The sequence below is a fragment of the Musca vetustissima genome, unplaced genomic scaffold, assembly GCF_032173495.1.
Source record: "Musca vetustissima isolate MV318-11 ecotype Yass unplaced genomic scaffold, APGP_CSIRO_Mvet_v1 utg21051, whole genome shotgun sequence".
Taxonomy (NCBI): domain Eukaryota; kingdom Metazoa; phylum Arthropoda; class Insecta; order Diptera; family Muscidae; genus Musca; species Musca vetustissima.
Window position 1 is genome coordinate 106,652 of NW_026877149.1, and position 18,902 is coordinate 125,553.

The following is an 18,902-nucleotide window of genomic DNA, read 5'->3' on the forward strand; positions in this document are numbered from 1 at the left end:
TTCAGATAATAATTTTGGTATGAAAACTTAATTTTTTGTATTTTTTTTCGTGTCGATATATAGGCCCACAATTATAAGCCGAATGTCACAACAGAACCCACCGTGAAGGTAAAATTCGAAAAATATGTCATTGTAAGGAAGAGATGCTGTTGACGTCTAATCGGGCAAGAGAGTGCAACTATCACGAAATATTGAATAGGCTCGGAAAAAATCCACAGATAGTTAGAGTTCCGTGGTAGTTGTGTAGGGTATTGTATGGTCGGCCCCGTCCGACTATACTGCTCTGCTCACTGGTTTTATATTATGATTTCTCACCTCAACATAACCGAAAGTGGCAAACTATAATCGATTCGGTTGGAAAATGTGTCCAGAAATCTTAATCGTGAAAAAAATTTGGAAAGTTACTCATCCGTGGTTTTTGGACAGACCAATCGGGCTTTATAAAGTCCAGTGCTATACAGACCAATAGGTCTTTATAAACCGGTGAAGTTCTATACAGGACGATTTTTCTTTATAAGGATCTATGGTATTTACGAAGTCCTGTGATTTATATAAATTTCAATTGGTCTTTTCAAAGACATTGGAAGATTTATTGTTTTTCCTAAATGCTGTATTGAAAAAAATAAATGAAATTTAACAACATTCGATATTGTTTAAATTTCTTTTGTTGTTGTAAAAATAATAAAAGAAACAAATGCAATTGTTGTTTCCTACAGGAATATTTTTTAATAATCTACATAGTTAATTTTTTTCAAAAATTTAATTTTTAATACGGCCAGTATATGTTGGTGAAATATATTTTCGATTTTTGATAAAATTCACAATTCGTATGATGTTGTTATCGTAATAACTACTATTTTTAATATTTTTTATATTAATATTTTCTTTGTCTACCTGTTAATGCCCTATGATTTAGTGTTACGTTTTGTCTTCATATCGAGCGAGCGAGAGAGAATGTTATATTCTTTTTTCTACTACAACAAAATTAAAAAAAAAATACAATATTAATATCAAAAAATCTATAACTAAATGGAAGTTAACTTAATGGGAGGAATATGTGGTAAGTGTAAATACATTTTTTTTATATAATACTTAATATAATAATAGCTATAACTATTTATTAAAAAAAAAACAAATAAATAATGTAAAGTTAAAAAAACAAAACAAAAAAGACATATTTATAACAAAAAGTATAACTTGAGGGAAAATTATGTGTATTGTAGAGAATGATTGAGAGCTAGCCAAAATATTAAAAAAACAAAAAAAATATGTAGGAAAAATTTTGGAAATGATGTAAAGAATCATTTGTGGTATTTATATATATTTAAAAAAAATTACATTTAATATACATTTACATACATATACAAAAAAATTGTTTTTTTTTTCTTTTTAATTATAATAAAGAATATATGCATAAAGATTTTTTTTTTTTGAAATTTAAACATTTAGTTTGAAATCTTACTTACAATTAAACATGTAATTCTTTTTCTTTTTTTTGTTGTTTTTTTTTTTAAATTCAATAATTTATATAAAAATTATATTTTTACTATAAATTGTTTTTTTCTTCTTCTTTTTAATTCTATAACTAAAACACATATTTTTATTTGTGGAAATGGGGGGTAGGGGGGAAGATATCAAAGCATTCCCTCTTCAAAGGATTCCAAAATTGGTTCATTCGTTATGGTTGTTTTTTCTCCTTCCTTAAATACTACGTGTTTTTAAAATTATAATTAATATTTTTTTTCTAATTTTTTAATAATAATTAAGAGAGTATGTGTAGTTTTTTTTGTGTTGTTTTAATTCTAATATTTAATTTTCTTTAAATATTATGATGATAATTCGGTGCTTTCTCTGCGCATATTTATGATGTCATTGAAATCACTTTCGGCCGATTCAATGGATTGTATTGAAGAACTTCTTAGTTTGGAGGCTGGTATGAATTTTCCTCGACTTTTTAATGCTGTTAACTGGAAGTGTTTTTAAAAAATAAATTATTTAGTTTTTTTTTGATAAAAAAGTGTTATATAAATATTTCTATAGACAATGATGACGAAAACGCATGCTGGTTTTCGGGAGAGGTAAACTTTTTTATTTTTGAAAAGAAGAACATGGTTATAAAATTGATTTGGAGATTAAATTTAGAGATGAATAAATTAAATTTGGAAAATTTATACATTTATGGTAAAAATTAAATTTATTTTATTATTTTAAATAATTTATTTTATGTACTAATAAATTTAATATAGAAATCTATCCATAAATTCAACTGAAAATGTATAGGGGTTTTTGGAAACGATCTTGGCCTTGTGGCTAGGTTCCCATTAATGAAAAAACATAAATATTGAAATTGTTAAATTATGTTTATTCTTAAATGGCATTAAAGCTCTTTTAAAATCATGTACATAATTCGTTTTTTTTTAACCGATGAAAAAAAGTTAAATATATTTCGTTAACATTTTTTATAACCATATTCTACATTTTTATATAGTTTTTACGAAAAAAAATGAAAAAAAAAAAACATTTATGTCGAGAAAAATGCATAGTTTAGGTGTTAGTAGTTAGTTTACTATTTTTAATGTTTTTTTTTTGTGTTAATGAAAATAGTGCAACATTTATTTGTTAATTGTTTTTTAGTATTTTTTGTTAGGAATTAGAGAGTTTCAGTGCATATGATTGCGGTTAGTATTAATATTTTATATATATATATATATATATATATATATATATGAAGTTAAATACTAATAAACATTAAATATCCAATATTTACAACATAAACTACGTACATTAAATAAAAAAACGTTAAACATTGTATACAAAATTAGTGAAATGGCATGGCAAGTAAATATATGAGATGAAAAATGACGAATGAAAGGATAGTATATTTTACAAAAATATGTTCTATATTTATTTTAATATTGGCGTATTTTGAATAAAAAAATTAATAATAACAATTAATGGCTCGCGGAAACATTCATCTCAAGACCCATTTTTTACAATTATTATTGCATTTTCAGTGTGAACATGGTACAAACGAGTAGCACCATTGGAACCGACCAAATCGATAGATGAAAGATCCATATTGGTGAAGTAAAAAGGATTTTGGTCATTAGGAAAATAGCTTGAAGAAAAGTTCAATGTTCGTTATTTCCAGGAAATTTGATTATTTTTATTAATTGTTTGGTCTTAAAAGTCAAATGCTTCTAAGAAGTTCATAGAAATAAATAAGGGTTCTTAAGAGAATTATAAAAAAAACAGTGAGCGGAGCAGTATTGTAGGACGGGGTCGACCATATGATACCCTACACAACTTCCACGAAAATCTAACTTTCTGTGGTACTACATTCTTGGGCAATACTTCGCGATATTTGCACCCTCCTCTTGGCCGACTAGAGGTCAACAAATATTATTATTACTAATATTCAGTGCAGCCCTTCTAATTACGTGTCCAGATTTCCTTCAATGTGGGTTGTGTAGTAATGTTCGGCTTTCAATTGTGGCCTATAGATCGACTCGAAAAAAATACAAAAAAAAAATATGTTTTCGGTCCACTTCATCTCAATGTTATGATAAGATAATAACATTGAAAATCATCGAAAATTATAGGCGTTGTCCTTGACCATACCTCATGGAAAATTTCAAAGCGATCAGCGCTATATTTCCGCCCTCTAGTGTGATACTGGGTTACTAAATAATATCTGAATACGTAAGCACCTGTAAATATTTAAGTTTTTTTTTGCCATTTTTCACACAAAAGTCAGGGTCCATTGACCGATCTTTATCATGCCATGCATGCTTATTCTTTGGCCCGATCCAAATCTCTATGTATAAATTCGCGATGTTTGGACCATAATTGCGGCCTCTGGAGCGACCAGAAAAACCGAAAAAAAAATTAAGTATTTTGTCCATTTCATCCCCTAAATATTAACCAATCTTCACCAAAAACAATACGGGTCTTCATTGGCCAGAACCGGCCCTACATGCAAAATTTCGTGAAGATTGGTCCATAACTGTGGCCTGTATCGTGTTTACAAATTATAATGGACAGACTGAAGGACACCCATGTCTAGATCGACTCAGCTAATCGAGATATGACGATCGGTATACTTATACCAATATTTCGCGGCGTTACAAACTCTTGGGGCTGCACAAAGCTATAGTACCCTGACAACATAGTTGTGTAGGATATAATTATATCAAATTAAGGAAAATCAACCAAATTATATGCAGGGGACCTTCTCCATTTTCAATTATAAATTTTCAAGATTTTCATTGGGCTGGTAAATGAATACCAATGCATGTTAAGGTTTGTAACTTTATGTATATAATTGTAGATTTAAAAGAGAAGAAGGATAAGCTCAAAAATAACAAAATGGGGAACCTTTGAAATATTTTTTGGAAATTCGGCTATTTTTGACCACAAACTAAGTTAAAAATAAGGAAGTTCTTCACCGATTGGTTTTGTCCTAGTTCATACGATAGCTCCCAGACACTCCCAGAGAAACGTTTCAAAATTTGGAACCAATCGGGTTATGAGTTTTTGGAGGGAACATTCACAAAAACCATTTTTCGAGAAAAATGCGTTTGAAGTTTGCCGTCAGTTGATACTGACACAATAAATCGGATATATATCTTCAAGAGTTCTTGAGATGTTCACTTGAAATTTTGTAGGGACAGTCTTGAATTTGTGTAGATTCGAATGAAATCAAAAAACTAAATTAAATTTTTTGACACCGAGAATGGGAGAGAGTCCTACACAAAAAACAACATCCTTCTGATAGAATTTTGAATTTTATGGGTCCTCCATTTTTTGGAAAATCACAAAAAGTCGTGCAAGATTCCGAGGAAAAATAATAAAATCTCCAAATCGAATCTCTCCTTTGATACAGTCTAAAAAAATTTAAGGGGCTTGGATTTAAAAAATATATCTTTAGAGGATTTTTGAATGTATCTAAATCTCTTTGGATTCCTTCAAGGACTCTAAATCTCTTTCGATTCCTTAGAAATATTTTTGAAGACTTTCATTAGTGAGTTTAAATCCTTTTCGAAGGACTCCAAATCGTTTGTTAACCAAATTTTTTGAATGACTTTCAAGGGCTTGGTTTGGTAATTCATTAAGGCGAGGATTTCAAGTAAAAAAATTAGGCTTCAATTTTCATGTAGGACTTCAAAACTTATGTTGGACTTTTAAGATCGGATTTTTTATAAAATGTTTGAAGTAAATATTTCTAAAGAAATTTTAGGGTTTTTATTATTTAAATATTTGAAATAGATTTGTTTTTGGTTTTATACATTATCGATCTTCAATGAATGATTGATTGACTACCAAAATCGCTCTAAGAGAACCGATCTAATTTTAAATGACACAAAATAAAAAATAATGTTGATGAGATCTATAATAATTCTCAAATTCATAATTTAACGAAGAACATTAATAATGAAAAATAAAAAAATATATTTCAATTAAATATCCCTTTTCTTGTCTAAACACGAATATAATTAATATGTATATATTATGTATGTATAACAACAATCATGCAAAAAATAAAAAAAAATCGAACGACCGAGTATATACGATACGATTATTTGAAGAAAACACAAAAAGAAAATTAATATGAAAACATATCGTATCAACATGAAATGTTACGCATTCGACATTACGGGCTGTTAAAGGATACTTATCATATAAATATATATGTAAAAAAAAGAAAACATATGACAGATTGTTGTTGTTGCTGCTGAATAAATTTTGAAAGACAAAACAAATTGCATGTTATAATGACCTGATCTGTTTTTTGTGTTTTGCTTTTGATACGGTTGTGAAGTGCGTATGGATTACTGTTTTTGGTTTTCATTAAAATTTCGAATACAAGTTTGTTTAACTTATCCACTTCCAAGGTTCAGTATCGGGACTTGTTATGGGCGTAGTATACTATAATAAAGAACACACACACGAAAAAATATAAATACAAAGTATATAGCGATAAATTATATTGGAAACCAAAAAAAAAAAAAAACTCAAAATATAATTTCGAAAGAAAAAACGAAATACATTGGTGTGATTATGCGTGGGGGTTGTTTCAATTTGCTGTGTGGGTGGGTGATTAATTCAAAAATTAAAATTACATATTTTTGGAAATAAAAAATTTAAAACGAAATGTTGGATTTAATATAATTTGTATTTCAAGGATAGTTGCGGGATGATTTTGTGTATATAATACGGTGTCTTAAATTCTGCTGAGTGAATTGGAAAGAGGCTTTGAAAGCATTTTTTCTAACAAAAAATTACAAATACAGTAGGACATGTTTATAACCAACGAACATGGTTAATAAAAACAACAATTAATTATATTTGGAAATTAATGATTGGAATCATTGGGGAAAAAGGTTCCCCAACTTAATTCGACCGATACAAATTTATTTTTCTGTTATTTCTTGAAGGTGGTTATAAACAATATCTACTGTGTGTTATGAATATTTGAATTATGAATATAATAATAATGAAATAAATGATCTGTTAATGGTGAAATTTTTGGTGATTTTCTTTTTTTTTAATTGGTGATATTGACTTGATGGGATGTATTGAGTGTGTAATAGCATCAATAACTGTTGTAATGACAGTAGTAGTAGTAGTAGTGAGTGTAGTATCAAATGTAACCCAAAACCAATTTTATTTTTAGTTTTTGTTGTTGTTGTTGTAAAGTGAGTGAATAGAGTGAGTGATTTTATGTTTTTAGTTGTATTATATACAAAAATAACGATACAACATGGGTGTAATGTTGCAATTGTTGTTGTTTTTTGTTTTGGGTAGAGGACATAACAAACAAAACAAACTCAAAACATATTTGGATGAAAAAGGTTGGTGGGGGTAGTTACTCTTTGGGACATACAATCCACATTTTATTGATTGGAAATTTTGCAAACTTACCTCTGCTTTCAAGTCGGCGATTCTGTCCTGCAGATCACGTACTTTATCGGAATCATCTAAATTGGAACGTAGTTCACCTTCGGCCAACATTTCAGAATTCTAAAAGAAAATAGAAAAATTGGATTAATGGGGAACAAAACAGAAGATATAAAACAAATTAGGAAGTCCTTAGAGTGGAATTAGAGCTGAAGGAAGTCTGTCATAGACGAGATGAAGGGAGTCTGACATAGACGTGCTTAAGGGAGTTTTTCATAGACAAACTGAAGGAGTCTTTGTAGATGACCTGAAAGGAGTCCTTGCCGATGAACTGATGGGAGTCTTTATGAACGAGCTTTTATAGACGAGCTAAAGGGAGACTCTCAAGATGAGCTGAAGGTTATCGCTATAGACGAGTTGAAGGAAGCATTTCATAATCGAGTCTTTTATTATAGAACCTTCACAGGTTCTAAGTATTTGTCAGAAACTTCAGAAATGGCCCTAGACTTTATAGACGAACCAAAGGGAGTTCAACGTCTTTTGTATGGACGTGTTTAATGGTGTATTTATAAACGCACAAAAAGGGGTCTTTATGAACGATCTGAAGAAAGCCTTTGCCGGCGAACTGATGGGAAATCTTTATGAGCGAGATAAAGGGAGCTTTCATAGACGAGCTAAAGGGAGACTCTCAAGATGAGCTGATGGGTATCTCTATAAACGAGTTGTAGGAACTTCATTATCGACTATTTATTGTAGAATCTTTCAAGCTCTAATTATTTGGCAGAAACTTCAGAAATTGCCATAGATTTCATCAGCTGCTAGTAGCTTCAAAAGTCATTATTGACTTTAATGATCAGTGGCTTCCGATTTTGCCAAAATCTTTGAAGTTGTCAAAGACATTAGAAGTCGTCAACGAGTTAGGAATGAGCCAGAAACGTTATCGAAAGTTTCATATGTTCAAAAACTTTTAGAGGCTTCAGAATTCGCCGAAAACATCCAAAATAAGTCACAAGATGTTTCAGAGAATCCAAGGATTGCTGAGTATTCAAAAATCGCTAAGGACTTCAAAAGTCCCCAGATCCAGATCGTCGCCAGAAGTTAAAAAAATGTCCGTATACTTCAATAGTTAACATGCAAAAACGCAAAAGTCATCAACGGATACCTCTTAAGGGAACTCCCCCCGCATTCTCGATTTTAATTTTTCAAGATTTTCAATGGGCTGGTAAATCAATACCAGTGCTTGTTAAGGTTTGTAACTTTGCACATATATAATTGAGAGAGAAGAAAAATAATTTACAAAAATTTTTTGTTATTGTTTTGTTGATGTTTTTTGTAATTAAAGAAAAGTCCTTGTTTTGTTGATGTTTTTTGTAATTAAAGAAAAGTCCTTATTTTTGATGGCGGGCATGATAGGATTACTGACTTGGCTCTAAAATTAACAAAATGGCGGACATTTGAAAAAATATTTTTGGAAAATCGCCGATTTTTGACCAAAAACCAAGTTAACAAATAGGGAAGATCTTCACCGATTGGCTTCATACGATAGCTATACACTCACAGAGAAACGTGTAAAAATTTGGAATCGATTGGGTTATTAGTTTTTGAGTTATCGTTCACGCCATTCGCAAAGGAGAAAAACGCGTTTAAAGTTGGAGAAGCCCTTTAGCCATCACTTGATGCTGACACAATAAATCGGCTATATCTTCAAGAGTTCTTGAGATTTTCACTTGAAATTTTGTAGGGACACTCTTGAGTTAATGTAGATTCGAATTAAATCAACAATTTTTTGACCCCGAGAATGGGGGGGGGTCCCCTTAAGGCCAAAAGACCAAAGGAAACCAAAAGGACTTTTTTGATGTTTAAAATCAAGAAGGCTTATAAAACGCTGAAGAGAGATCAACGAGAACAGAGACCTGAAGATTTAATTCTGGAATATCACAAGTTATTTTTTATTAGAATGCCGGAAGGCTTCAGATAATCCAAAAATTGGCAGACAGTTAGCCCTCAGAAGTTAAAAAGTCTCTGGAGACTTCAAATTTCAACAAACACTGCAGAAACAGTCGCTAGAGACTTTAATAACTACCAAAAACCAAAGGAGACCAAAAGGTATTTTTCTGAACGTTTGAAGTCCAGAGGGCTTTAAATGACGCCGAAGACTTCAGTGAACAACAAGAACAGAGATCTGAAAATCTATTTCTTCTGAGATATCATAAGGTATGGTATGTTTCGTTAGAATGCCGGAAGGCTTCAGAATTCGTCAAAGGCTTCCAAATTCTCCAGAGGCTTTATGAGTCGCAAGATGCATCAGAGAATCCAAAAATTGACAGAAGTTCAAAAAGTCTCTGGAGACTTCAAATGTCCACAAACACAGCAGAAGCAGTCGCTGGAGACTTTAGTAGCTACCAAAACCGTTAAAAGTCTTTGACATAGGCTTCTTAAAACCAGAAGACCAAAGGAGATCAGAAGGTATTTTTCTGAACGTTTGAAGTTCACAAAGCTTTAAATAACGCCGAAGACTTCAGTGGGAAACAAGAACAGAGACCTGAAGATCTACTTCTTCTGAGATATCAAAAGGTCGATATTTTTTTATTAGAATGACGGAAGGAATCGCCAAAGACTTCCAAAATCTCAAGTCGTCAGAGACCAGAGAAAATTAGCCGTCAGAAGTTAAAAAAGTCTCCGGAGACTTCAAATGTCAGCAAACACTGCTGAAGCAGTCGCTGGAGACCTTAGTAGCTTGAAGTCAAGAAGACTTAAAAAAACGCCGAAGACTTCAGAGGCAAACGAGAACAGAGACATGAAAATATACTTATCCTGGGATATGATAAGGTCGGTAGACTTAGAAAAACCTCCAAATGCTTAATATGTCAAAGGATACTTCAGATAATTAAATGATTTACAAAGTGGCTTCAAAAATTCCCCAGGAATTTAGGAAAGTCTCGGGAGACTTAAAAAGACAACATGCACTTCAGAAGCAGCCAACGATTAGCTAGCAGTAGCCGCAGACTTTAGTAGCTACCAAAAATGTCAAAAGTCATCGACAGAAGACCAGAAGGTATTTTTCTTTACGTTTAAAATCAAATTACTGTGGAAGAGCAGAATGTCTGCTGTCATGGAAAGCCTTTAAAAAGAGTTCGAAAAAAATGAAGGGTGAATTTTATAGACGAGTTTAGATAGGGATAGGGAATCGTTAAGGAAGAGCTGAATCAGGGAAATTTCATTGACGAGCAAAACTGAAAACAGCGGAAATGAGAATTAAAATACTAGACGATTGATATCGTTTTTGTAGGCGTTATAAAGCTCAAAATCGTATTAAATCTGAAGCAGATTGAGCAATTCAGATGATTTTAACGAGCATCACAAATATGTAAGGATGTTCGATTTGATTTATGGTCTGTTTTATTGACCACCGAATCTGAAAGCCTTTGAGAATTTAATATGAACTGAACTCGGGGAGGAAAACTCAAAATTTGCATGTTTATCTCGAAAAAATATCACTCCTCAAATTAAATACCATTTCAAATCATACCTTAGTTTCTAATCTGGAAATTTCCTGTTTCAATTCGGCCACTGTTTGTGACTGTTCGGTGAATTTAATTTTAACATTCATTAATTCATCCTTCATGCGAGATTCCAAATCAGAGTATCTAAAAAGAAGAAGAAAGAAACACAATAACAATTATAAATGTCTTATCTAACATATTTTCATCACCCACCTATGCTGTTGTTCCCTGGCCTTATTGGCCATCTCCTTTTCACGCATTAGAGCTGCATCCAATTCCTCTTTCAATTTCTTATTCTCTTCATCCTGACGACGCAGTTGATTTGTCGACACCTGGACTTGTGTCTCCAACTCCATGACCTTAAGACGCAGCTCTTTTAATTCGGTTAGAGTTTCCATTTCACGAATGCGGGTTGTCATCAGTTCTTCTTCCAGCTTTTGGGTGTGTTCATTGGATTTCGACGAATCGAAGAGATTGGTTAATAATTTCTTTGGAGTCGAATCGACAGGGTGGGAATTGTGATCGTTACGTTGCTCCTGCAATTGCCTTTGCCATTGATTACTTAATTCCTGTACCCTTTGTTTGAGATCTTTCAACGAGAGACTGGCCTCGGCCTCTCGCAATTTACTGGCTATTAGTTCATCTTGTAAATGTGCAACGGAGTTGTCGGGTGTTGTTTCACGTAGTGTCTTTTTATCTTCTTCCAACTCTTCGACTTTGGCTTTGAGGTTACGAATTTGATCTTCACTTTCGGCTAGACTCTGTCGTACCTTAACCAATTCTTCGAGAAGACATGAGACCATTTCGTCACGTTGCTTGAGAGCTTCTTCTTTCATGCACAGCTCATCGAGTGATGACTGGCGGGAATTATTCTAAATGTGGAGGAGGAAGAGAGAAGGGCAAGAGGGAGAGATTAGATGATGTGGTCATTAGGGAATTTAAAGGATATTAATAGAAAACATAAAACATGCAACAATCAAAGAGGGGTTATAATTTTTTATTTTTATTTTTTTGTTATTATTTGAGGTAAAGATTTGTTTTAGGTTATTATTTATTACAAACATGAGTTGTGTTGTTATGATTAAAGCATTCTAAGGACAACAATATTAAATATAATTGATTACATAAAACATAGGTTTTTAGTAAATACATAAGGTTAGTTCTTAAAAAATAAATGACTGAAAAAGGAAAGGATATTCCGAAGGACTCCCTGAGTTTTGTTCGCCTACGAGGATTATAACTTCGACTGTTCCATAAAACCTATATTTTTTGACTTCAGTTCGCCTACAAAGACTCCTTTTGCTTCATCTGTAAATACTTTTTGCAGATCGTCCGTCAGGGATAACTTCTGCTCGTCTATAATAAGATCATCCCGCTTGTCTATAAATAATTCTTTTAACTGGACTATTAAGAGGATCTCTCAGATGGTCTGTTAAGACTTCCTTCCGCTCGACTACGAAGACTGCCGTAAGTAGGACTATAACGACTTCATTCAAATACGCTCTATTTTTTGTCTATGACAGATTCATCGCTTCAGTTCATCTATGAAAGACTCCCTGCTTTAGCTCGTCTTTAAAAGACTCCCTGTTTTAGCTCGTATTTAAAAGACTCCCTACTTCAGCTCGTCTTTGAAAGACTCCCTGTTTTAGCTCGTCTTTGAAAAACTCCCTGCTTCAGCTCGTCTTTGAAAAACTCCCTGCTGATGAAAGACTCCCATCAACTTGTCTATAAAGATACCTTTCAGCTCCTCCATAGCGACTAAAAATCGTATACAAAGACTCTCTTCAGATGATCTATAAATATGCGGTTCGTCTATCAAGACTTCCTTCAGCTCGTCTATAAAGACTTCCTTCAGCTCGTCTGTAAATACTCCCTTCAGCTCGTCTATAACGACTCTATTAAGTCATTCCCTTCAGCTCGTATGTAAAGACTCCCTTCATATCGTCTATAAAAGACTCCCTTCAGATCGTCTATAAAAGACTCCCTTCAGCTCGTCTATAAAGACTCCCTTCAGCTCGTCTATAAAGACTCCCTTCAGCTCGTCTATAAAGACTCCCATCAGCTCGTCTATAAAATACCCCCTTCAGCTCTTCTATAAAATACTACCTCCAGCTCTAAGACCCCATTCAGTTCCTCTATAACAACTCCCTTCTGATAGTCTATTAAAGCTTACTTGGCTTTGCTGGCTTATATTCCCTGACATCTTATTAGTTTTTCTCTATAAACCCTCTTACTTATCGGTTATATAAAAGACTCCTTAATTCCTCCGGGATATCTCCTTTCAGACTTTATTAACATAAAACAAAGGGTTAATTTTACACTTTTTTACACATAAGGGTTAATTTTGTATAGATTAGTACAACAACAAAAAATACATGCTTTTTAAACATAAAGAGAAGAGGAAGTATTTCTTCCACAGAAATCAGTTCCGACATATATATTATATACTTACGCTTCCCATTGGATCATTCTGCTTGATTTGAAGTATTTTACGTTTTTTGGAATTTCATGTTGTGTATGTATTTGTTATATAAAAAGTGTGTTCGTTGTTGTTGTTTTTATAAATAACATATACAGATAAAAATGTAAACCACAACCAGATTATTTGATTTGTTACAAAAAAAGAAGAAGGAATACAAATAAGGAAATGTATTAAAAAACAAATACACAAAGGGTGAGGAAAAAGTACAAAACGAAAAAGGTCATTACGATTTTTTGGAAACTCTAACTTCGTTTGATTATATAAACATAATAACCTTGTTCTTTTGCAACTTCTTTCATTTAAAAATTGTTTAGCCATATCCAGACAATTGGAAGTATTTTTTGATTTCTTATTTAAATTTTGGTGATTAGATACAGCATTATGAAAATGAATGATTGAATATGATATCAAAAAAAAGGTTTTTGGGGTAAAGGGGTGTGAGCACAATATTATGATTGAATTTTTAAGGGAGAAAAAAATTAATAAAATGAAAAAAAAAACGAATATCAATTCGCCAAAACTTACATTTTCCTGTAAACGTAAACTTAAACCACGAACTTCTTCGTTGGCATTTTCCAATTGATGAGAGATTTCCAAATAAGAGCGACGCAACTGCATTAGCTCGGTTTGGATAGCAAAGCTGAAGGCAAAGGTACGCAAATTAATTACATATTAAATAAACAAAAATATTTAATTTGATAACTCACCTTGTTTCTTCCTCCTCGGCCCTTGATACCTGGCCCCTAACCAAACGATCGGCCAATTCAGCCGACTCAGCCTCTAAAAGATCATTACGTTGTTTAAGCAAACGATTTTCTCTTCGTAGACGTCTCAATTCGACCATTTCTTCTTGTTCTTTTTTCTTTACATCTTGATATTCTTTTTCCATTTTTTTCATACGTTTGGTATTGATTTTTATGGAATAGGCCAGTTGGAAGAATGCATCGGGATCGGCCTCAACTTTTTTGGGAAGTTCTTTTTGGAAATACTGAAAAAAATAGAAACAAATATATTTTATATTAAGGGTATATAGGAATAAACGAGGTGGATGATATAGTCTTTGTAGACAGAGGAGCTGAAGGAAGTCTTTTATAGACGAACTGAAGGGAGTCTTACGCCTGGGATTCTTTATAGACTAGCTGGAGTCAAGGATTCTTTATAGACTACATGAAGATAGGGAGTCTCTCACAGACGAGCTGGAGGGAGTCTTTATAGACTAGCTGGAGAGAGTATCTATAGACGAGCTGGAGGGAGTCTTTATAGACAAGCTTGAGAGAGTATTTATAGACGAGCTGAAGGGGGTCTTTATAGACTCGCTACAGGCAGTCTATATAGACGAGCTGAATGGTGTCTTTCATAGGCGAGCTGAAGCATGAAGTCTTTCGTGAACACGTCAGGGAGTCTTTCATAGACAAGCTGAAGCGGAGTCTTTCATATATGAGCTAAAGTGGAGCCTTTCATATACGAGCTGAAGCCGGGTCTTTCATATACGAGCTGAAGCATAGACGAGCTGAAGCAGGGAGTCTTTCATAAACGAGCTGAAGTAGGGAGTCTTTCATAGACGAGCTGAAGTAGGGAGTCTTTCATAGACGAGCTGAAGTAGGGAGTCTTTCATAGACGAGCTGAAGCAGGAAGTCTTTCATAGACGAGCTGAAGCAGGGAATCTTTTATAGTCGAGCTAAAGTAGAGAGTCTTTCATAGTCGAGCTGAAGCAGAGAGTCTTTCATAGTCGAGCTGAAAGGAGTCTTTATAGACGAGCTGAAGGGAGTCTTTATAGAGGAGCTGAAGAGAGTCTCTCATAGTTGACCTGAAGGGAGTAATTTTGGGCTAGCTGGAGGGAGTTTTTCGTAGACGAGCTGAAGCATGAAGTCTTTTATAGACGCGCTAAAGTCAGGGAGTCTTTTATAGACGCGCTAAAGTAAGGGAGTATTTTCATGACTGGTGTCAGGGAATATTAAAGACGAGATGAAGGTAGTCTTTATAGAAAAAAATTAAGTCAGGGAGTCTTTCATAGACGGGCTGAAAGGAGTCCAAGGAGGGAGTATTTATATACGAGGTACAGGGAGTTTATAAAGACGATATCAAGGTAGAGTTAATATACCATAGTGCATTTTTTAAGAATATTTGTTTTGGATATTAGATGTACTCCATGCATAGAAGACTTCTTACATACATAGAAGAGATCTCGTCTCTGTATAGAAGACCTCTTCAGATATTCTTTATACTGAATATATTTCATATGTACAGAAGACCTCTTCCTTAGAATGCCTTAAAACTCACCTTTAACATAGCCTCCATATCCAATGACAACAGAGTATCCTTGCCCAGCAACAATAAGGCCAAGGCAACTTTGAAAATGAATTCCATGCCTTCGCTAAGGAATACATCCATAATAAGACTGCTTATATTTAAACTTAATGATGTGGTATACAATGTAAGGAACCAACTGGAAGCATACATGGTGGTTTGGAATCCCTGCAAGAAGAAAAAGAAAAAAATCAAATAAATCCAGTAAACTCAATCTTGCAAAAAATTATCCCCTTACCTGTTGCTGGAAGTGTATATGCATTTCGGGTATTTGTTCCTGTACCAAATTCTCCAATTGATACATGCACAAACCCAGCTCTGACATTGAGGGTTTAAACATGTCACGCATGCGATGTTGTTGCATTATTTGTACCAGAACGGCAAACGCTTCCTCTTCGGGCATATGCATCAATAGTAGACCAACAATGAAACCTGAACCTTGACAATAACCAACTTCACGATCGTGCAAGGAGTAGGCTTTGATAACATTAAACAGAGCCTCTTGGCCGGGTCCATCTTTTTCTTTGAAAAAATCAACTTCAGGATAGGTACGTGCAATATCACGTCGTATCACTTTCTCACAAGCCGATGTGGCCTTTATGTATTCGGCATATTGTTTTTTATCGGCATCACTGGCACCGCACAACTGTTGCCAAACAATGGCTCTGGAATGGGGGATGAGGAAAATATTGTTATTGGTATATTTATATAAAAAATATACAAGGGCTATTAAAATCGTAATCGCTGATTTTTCAAGGGTCTGTTAGAGATGTAGGCTAGGATTCTAATCTTGTTGGTTTCAAGGGATCGGTTTATAGCCTTTACGGATGGTTTTCCAAAATATTTTGTGGGTTTGAAGAATATGCTACAGCACTGAAGGAAGATTTTAAACGGGTGAGTATATATTATAGCCTTAGGTTAGGTTGGTATAAAGACGAGCTGGAGGGAGTCTTTATAGACAAGCTTAAGGGAGTATTTGTAGACGAGGAGAGGGGGTTATTTATAGACGATTTTAAGGAAATCTTTATAGAAGATAGGCGAACTTAAGGATTTCCTTATGGAGTGGCTGAAGGTAGCCTTTATAGACAAGCTGATGATAGTCTTTATAGACGTGCTGAAGGAAGTCTTGATAGACGAGCCGTAGGGGTCTTTATAAACGAGCTGAAGAGCATATTTATAGACCATCTGAAGAGGGTATTGGTAGACGATTTGTAGTCCCTATGGAGGAGCTGAAGAGTGTCTTTATAGACAAGCTGATGGCAGTCTTTATAGACGGACTAAAGTGAGTCTTTATATGCGAACTGAAGGGAGTCTTTTAGTCGAGCTGAAAGGAGTCTTTAAAGATGAGCTAAAAGGAGTCTTTGTAGACGATCTGAAGGAAGTCTTCATAGACGAGCCGTAGGGTGTCTTAATACACGAGCTGAAGGCAATTTTTATAAACGTGCTGAAGGAAGTCTTTATAAACCATGCGTAGGGCATATTTATAGAACATCTGAAGGGGGTCTTTGTAGACAATTTGTAGCCCCTATGGAGGAGCTGAAGGGTGTCTTTATGAAGGAGTTTTATTGACAAACTCCAGGGCGTCTTTGAATGAGAATTAAAGACCTGTTGGTAGACGAGTTAGAGGGAGTCTTTATAGACGATCAGGGGGATTATTTATAGACGAGCTCGGGGGATCTTTATAAAGAGTTGGAAGGAGTCTTTATAGAAAATATGGAGGGAGTCTTTATAGACAAGATGGAGGAAGTTTTTGTAGATTCATTCGTCATGGAGTCTTTCGTAGACAATCTAATGCTAGAAGCAACCCTGAATATTTTCTGTGATCATCAGGGACATTTTTTAATGCTCACCTAAAATGATGCGGTATACCCCGTCGCACCAATTCACGAACACATGGATTTTTACGTTTCAATGCACCATCCCAATCGTTTAGAATTGTGGCCCATGTGGTCCAAATGTCTTCCTCGGCCACCGAATTGCCATCTGAAAGGTAAAAACACAATCAACATTAATAACCAATGAAATGAAAAACAAATGAAATTAAATTTCGAATTCGAAACTCACTCTGACTTGTAATACTTATTTGACTGGTATCGGAATTTTTGCGACTATGCGTTGAATGCAACGAATTCAATGACTTGGCATCACTTTCAATTAATTTATTGGCAGCTTCCAATTTTGCTAAGAGATCCATTTCAGAGGTGGGTAGATTTTCCTCAGCCACAACGGCAGCAGCAACATTTGATGGACATTTAATGTCCATTTTTTTATTGTTTGTTGTCGTCGTATCGGTTAGTGGTAGCGAGGTGGGTTGATTTGTGGCGGCAGTTGTGGCTGATGCTGTTGTTAGGGTCATTGCCGGGATTTTCTTGCGGTCTGACCTGGTTGTTGTTAATTGTTTGAAGACCAAGTAGCAGTTGGTTGTTTGTAGAACCGGAGTAATTTTTAGATACTCCTAAGGAACCTTATTTAATGTGTGGTTGAAGTTATGGGGTTTTTCCAAATTTTTATAAATTTTGGAAAATTATATTGATTTTAACATGATCGATGTGCTACTAGGGTGCCATATGAGCTATGGTTTGGTTGTGGAATCTGTAAGAAGAGAAAGAATGAGAAGTTAGATAAGGGAAAATTGGAAAATTGTTGGAAATTTGAATTCAATTTTGGTTAATTAAGATTACGATAATTTTTCTCAAAATTCCTCTAAAAAAATTTACATTTTTTCATTTCCCTTCCACAGTTAATAAAAATTTCGAATTTGAAAACAAACCATAATATTTTTAAATATAAACATTTTTTTGTTAATGACCCCGTTCCAATGGCATGTGGTGTTTGGGTCGGTCTCCAAATGCTTGCCAGCCAATACTGAATGTCAGCGGCACCATGCCAAATAGCCAGCAAGTAAGAATGTATACAATAATAAAACAATCGAGAGTTGTTCAGTAAATTATTAAATCAAAATCCAAAAGAGTGACATAAATGGCGCACCTGGCCCCAAAAAACCTTTCATGAATGAAGCTTTAAATGATTACAACTTTTTTTGGAAACACCTTTCATTTTCAGTGAAAAAACAAAACGAAGAGTGGCAGACAAAACAATGAAAGCTATAAATTTTTGGTAACAATGACCACAACAAAAACAACACATAAAAGGGAAGTGCGGGGAAAAAATTCAATGGTTATTGTTTTGGCATCATATTTATATCAAAAAAAAAAAAACAAATAACAAAAAAATTCGGTAGCACATTTTATCCACCTATTATACCGCATAACCTTGGCCAACAAAAATTTTGTTGAGAGCCAAAAAATAACAACGCCACCATGAAAATCCAATATCCAATTAGCCGGCATAAAAAAAGCTGGCGGCTGTTACAATAAATAAAAGAAATCAATCAATCCGCCAGCCAAGCCAATTAAAATTAGAACTGATAATTTCTTTTTTATGGCCACAGAATATTTGAACAGTTAATATCCTTGACATATTTACGCAGGATACTAAATTTAATGTAGGTCAACAAATAAACACGCACTGTGATACCTTTGCGTAGATTATGGGCTTTACTATGGGAAATGGGTAGAATGTGAAACCAGTGTTTTTTTATGAAACTCATTTTCAGGGAGATATTTTATAGCTTTGCATTAGGTCTCGAGAAAAGTTCTATTCGAAGACCCATAGTGAAAAATTAGATGGGGAATACTTTTCCCAACATT

At 33.9% G+C, this 18,902-nt stretch overlaps 1 protein-coding gene across 2 annotated transcripts; it reads right to left on the bottom strand.

Annotated features, from left to right (window-relative positions):
• Positions 1-1,791: 1,791 nt before the first annotated feature.
• On the bottom strand, positions 1,792-17,459 carry LOC133321725 (ecotropic viral integration site 5 ortholog). Of its 2 annotated transcripts, none has more exons than XM_061530806.1 (10): positions 17,257-17,459; positions 17,043-17,175; positions 15,431-15,857; positions 15,166-15,360; positions 13,593-13,873; positions 13,411-13,525; positions 10,617-11,275; positions 10,430-10,547; positions 6,925-7,023; positions 1,792-1,967 (listed from the first exon to the last, which is right to left on the bottom strand). In XM_061530806.1, exons 1-10 carry the CDS (start codon positions 17,453-17,455, stop codon positions 1,827-1,829), a joined length of 2,367 nt encoding a protein of 788 aa, XP_061386790.1. In that variant the 5' UTR covers positions 17,456-17,459; the 3' UTR covers positions 1,792-1,826. The 2 variants fall into 2 exon arrangements, with proteins under 2 accessions (XP_061386790.1, XP_061386791.1); XM_061530807.1 differs by lacking the exon at positions 1,792-1,967 and adding an exon at positions 5,851-5,928.
• Between the last annotated feature and the right edge of the window lie 1,443 nt (positions 17,460-18,902).

Coding starts and splice junctions, on each gene's coding strand:
- LOC133321725 (XM_061530806.1), bottom strand. CDS start 17,455: ATGGACATTAAATGTCCATCAAATGTTGCTGCTGCCGTTGTGGCTGAG. Junction 11,276..13,410: donor GTTTACGTTTACAGGAAAAT/GTAAGTTTTGGC, acceptor CTCCACATTTAG/AATAATTCCCGCCAGTCATC. Junction 10,548..10,616: donor GCCAGGGAACAACAGCATAG/GTGGGTGATGAA, acceptor TCTTCTTTTTAG/ATACTCTGATTTGGAATCTC.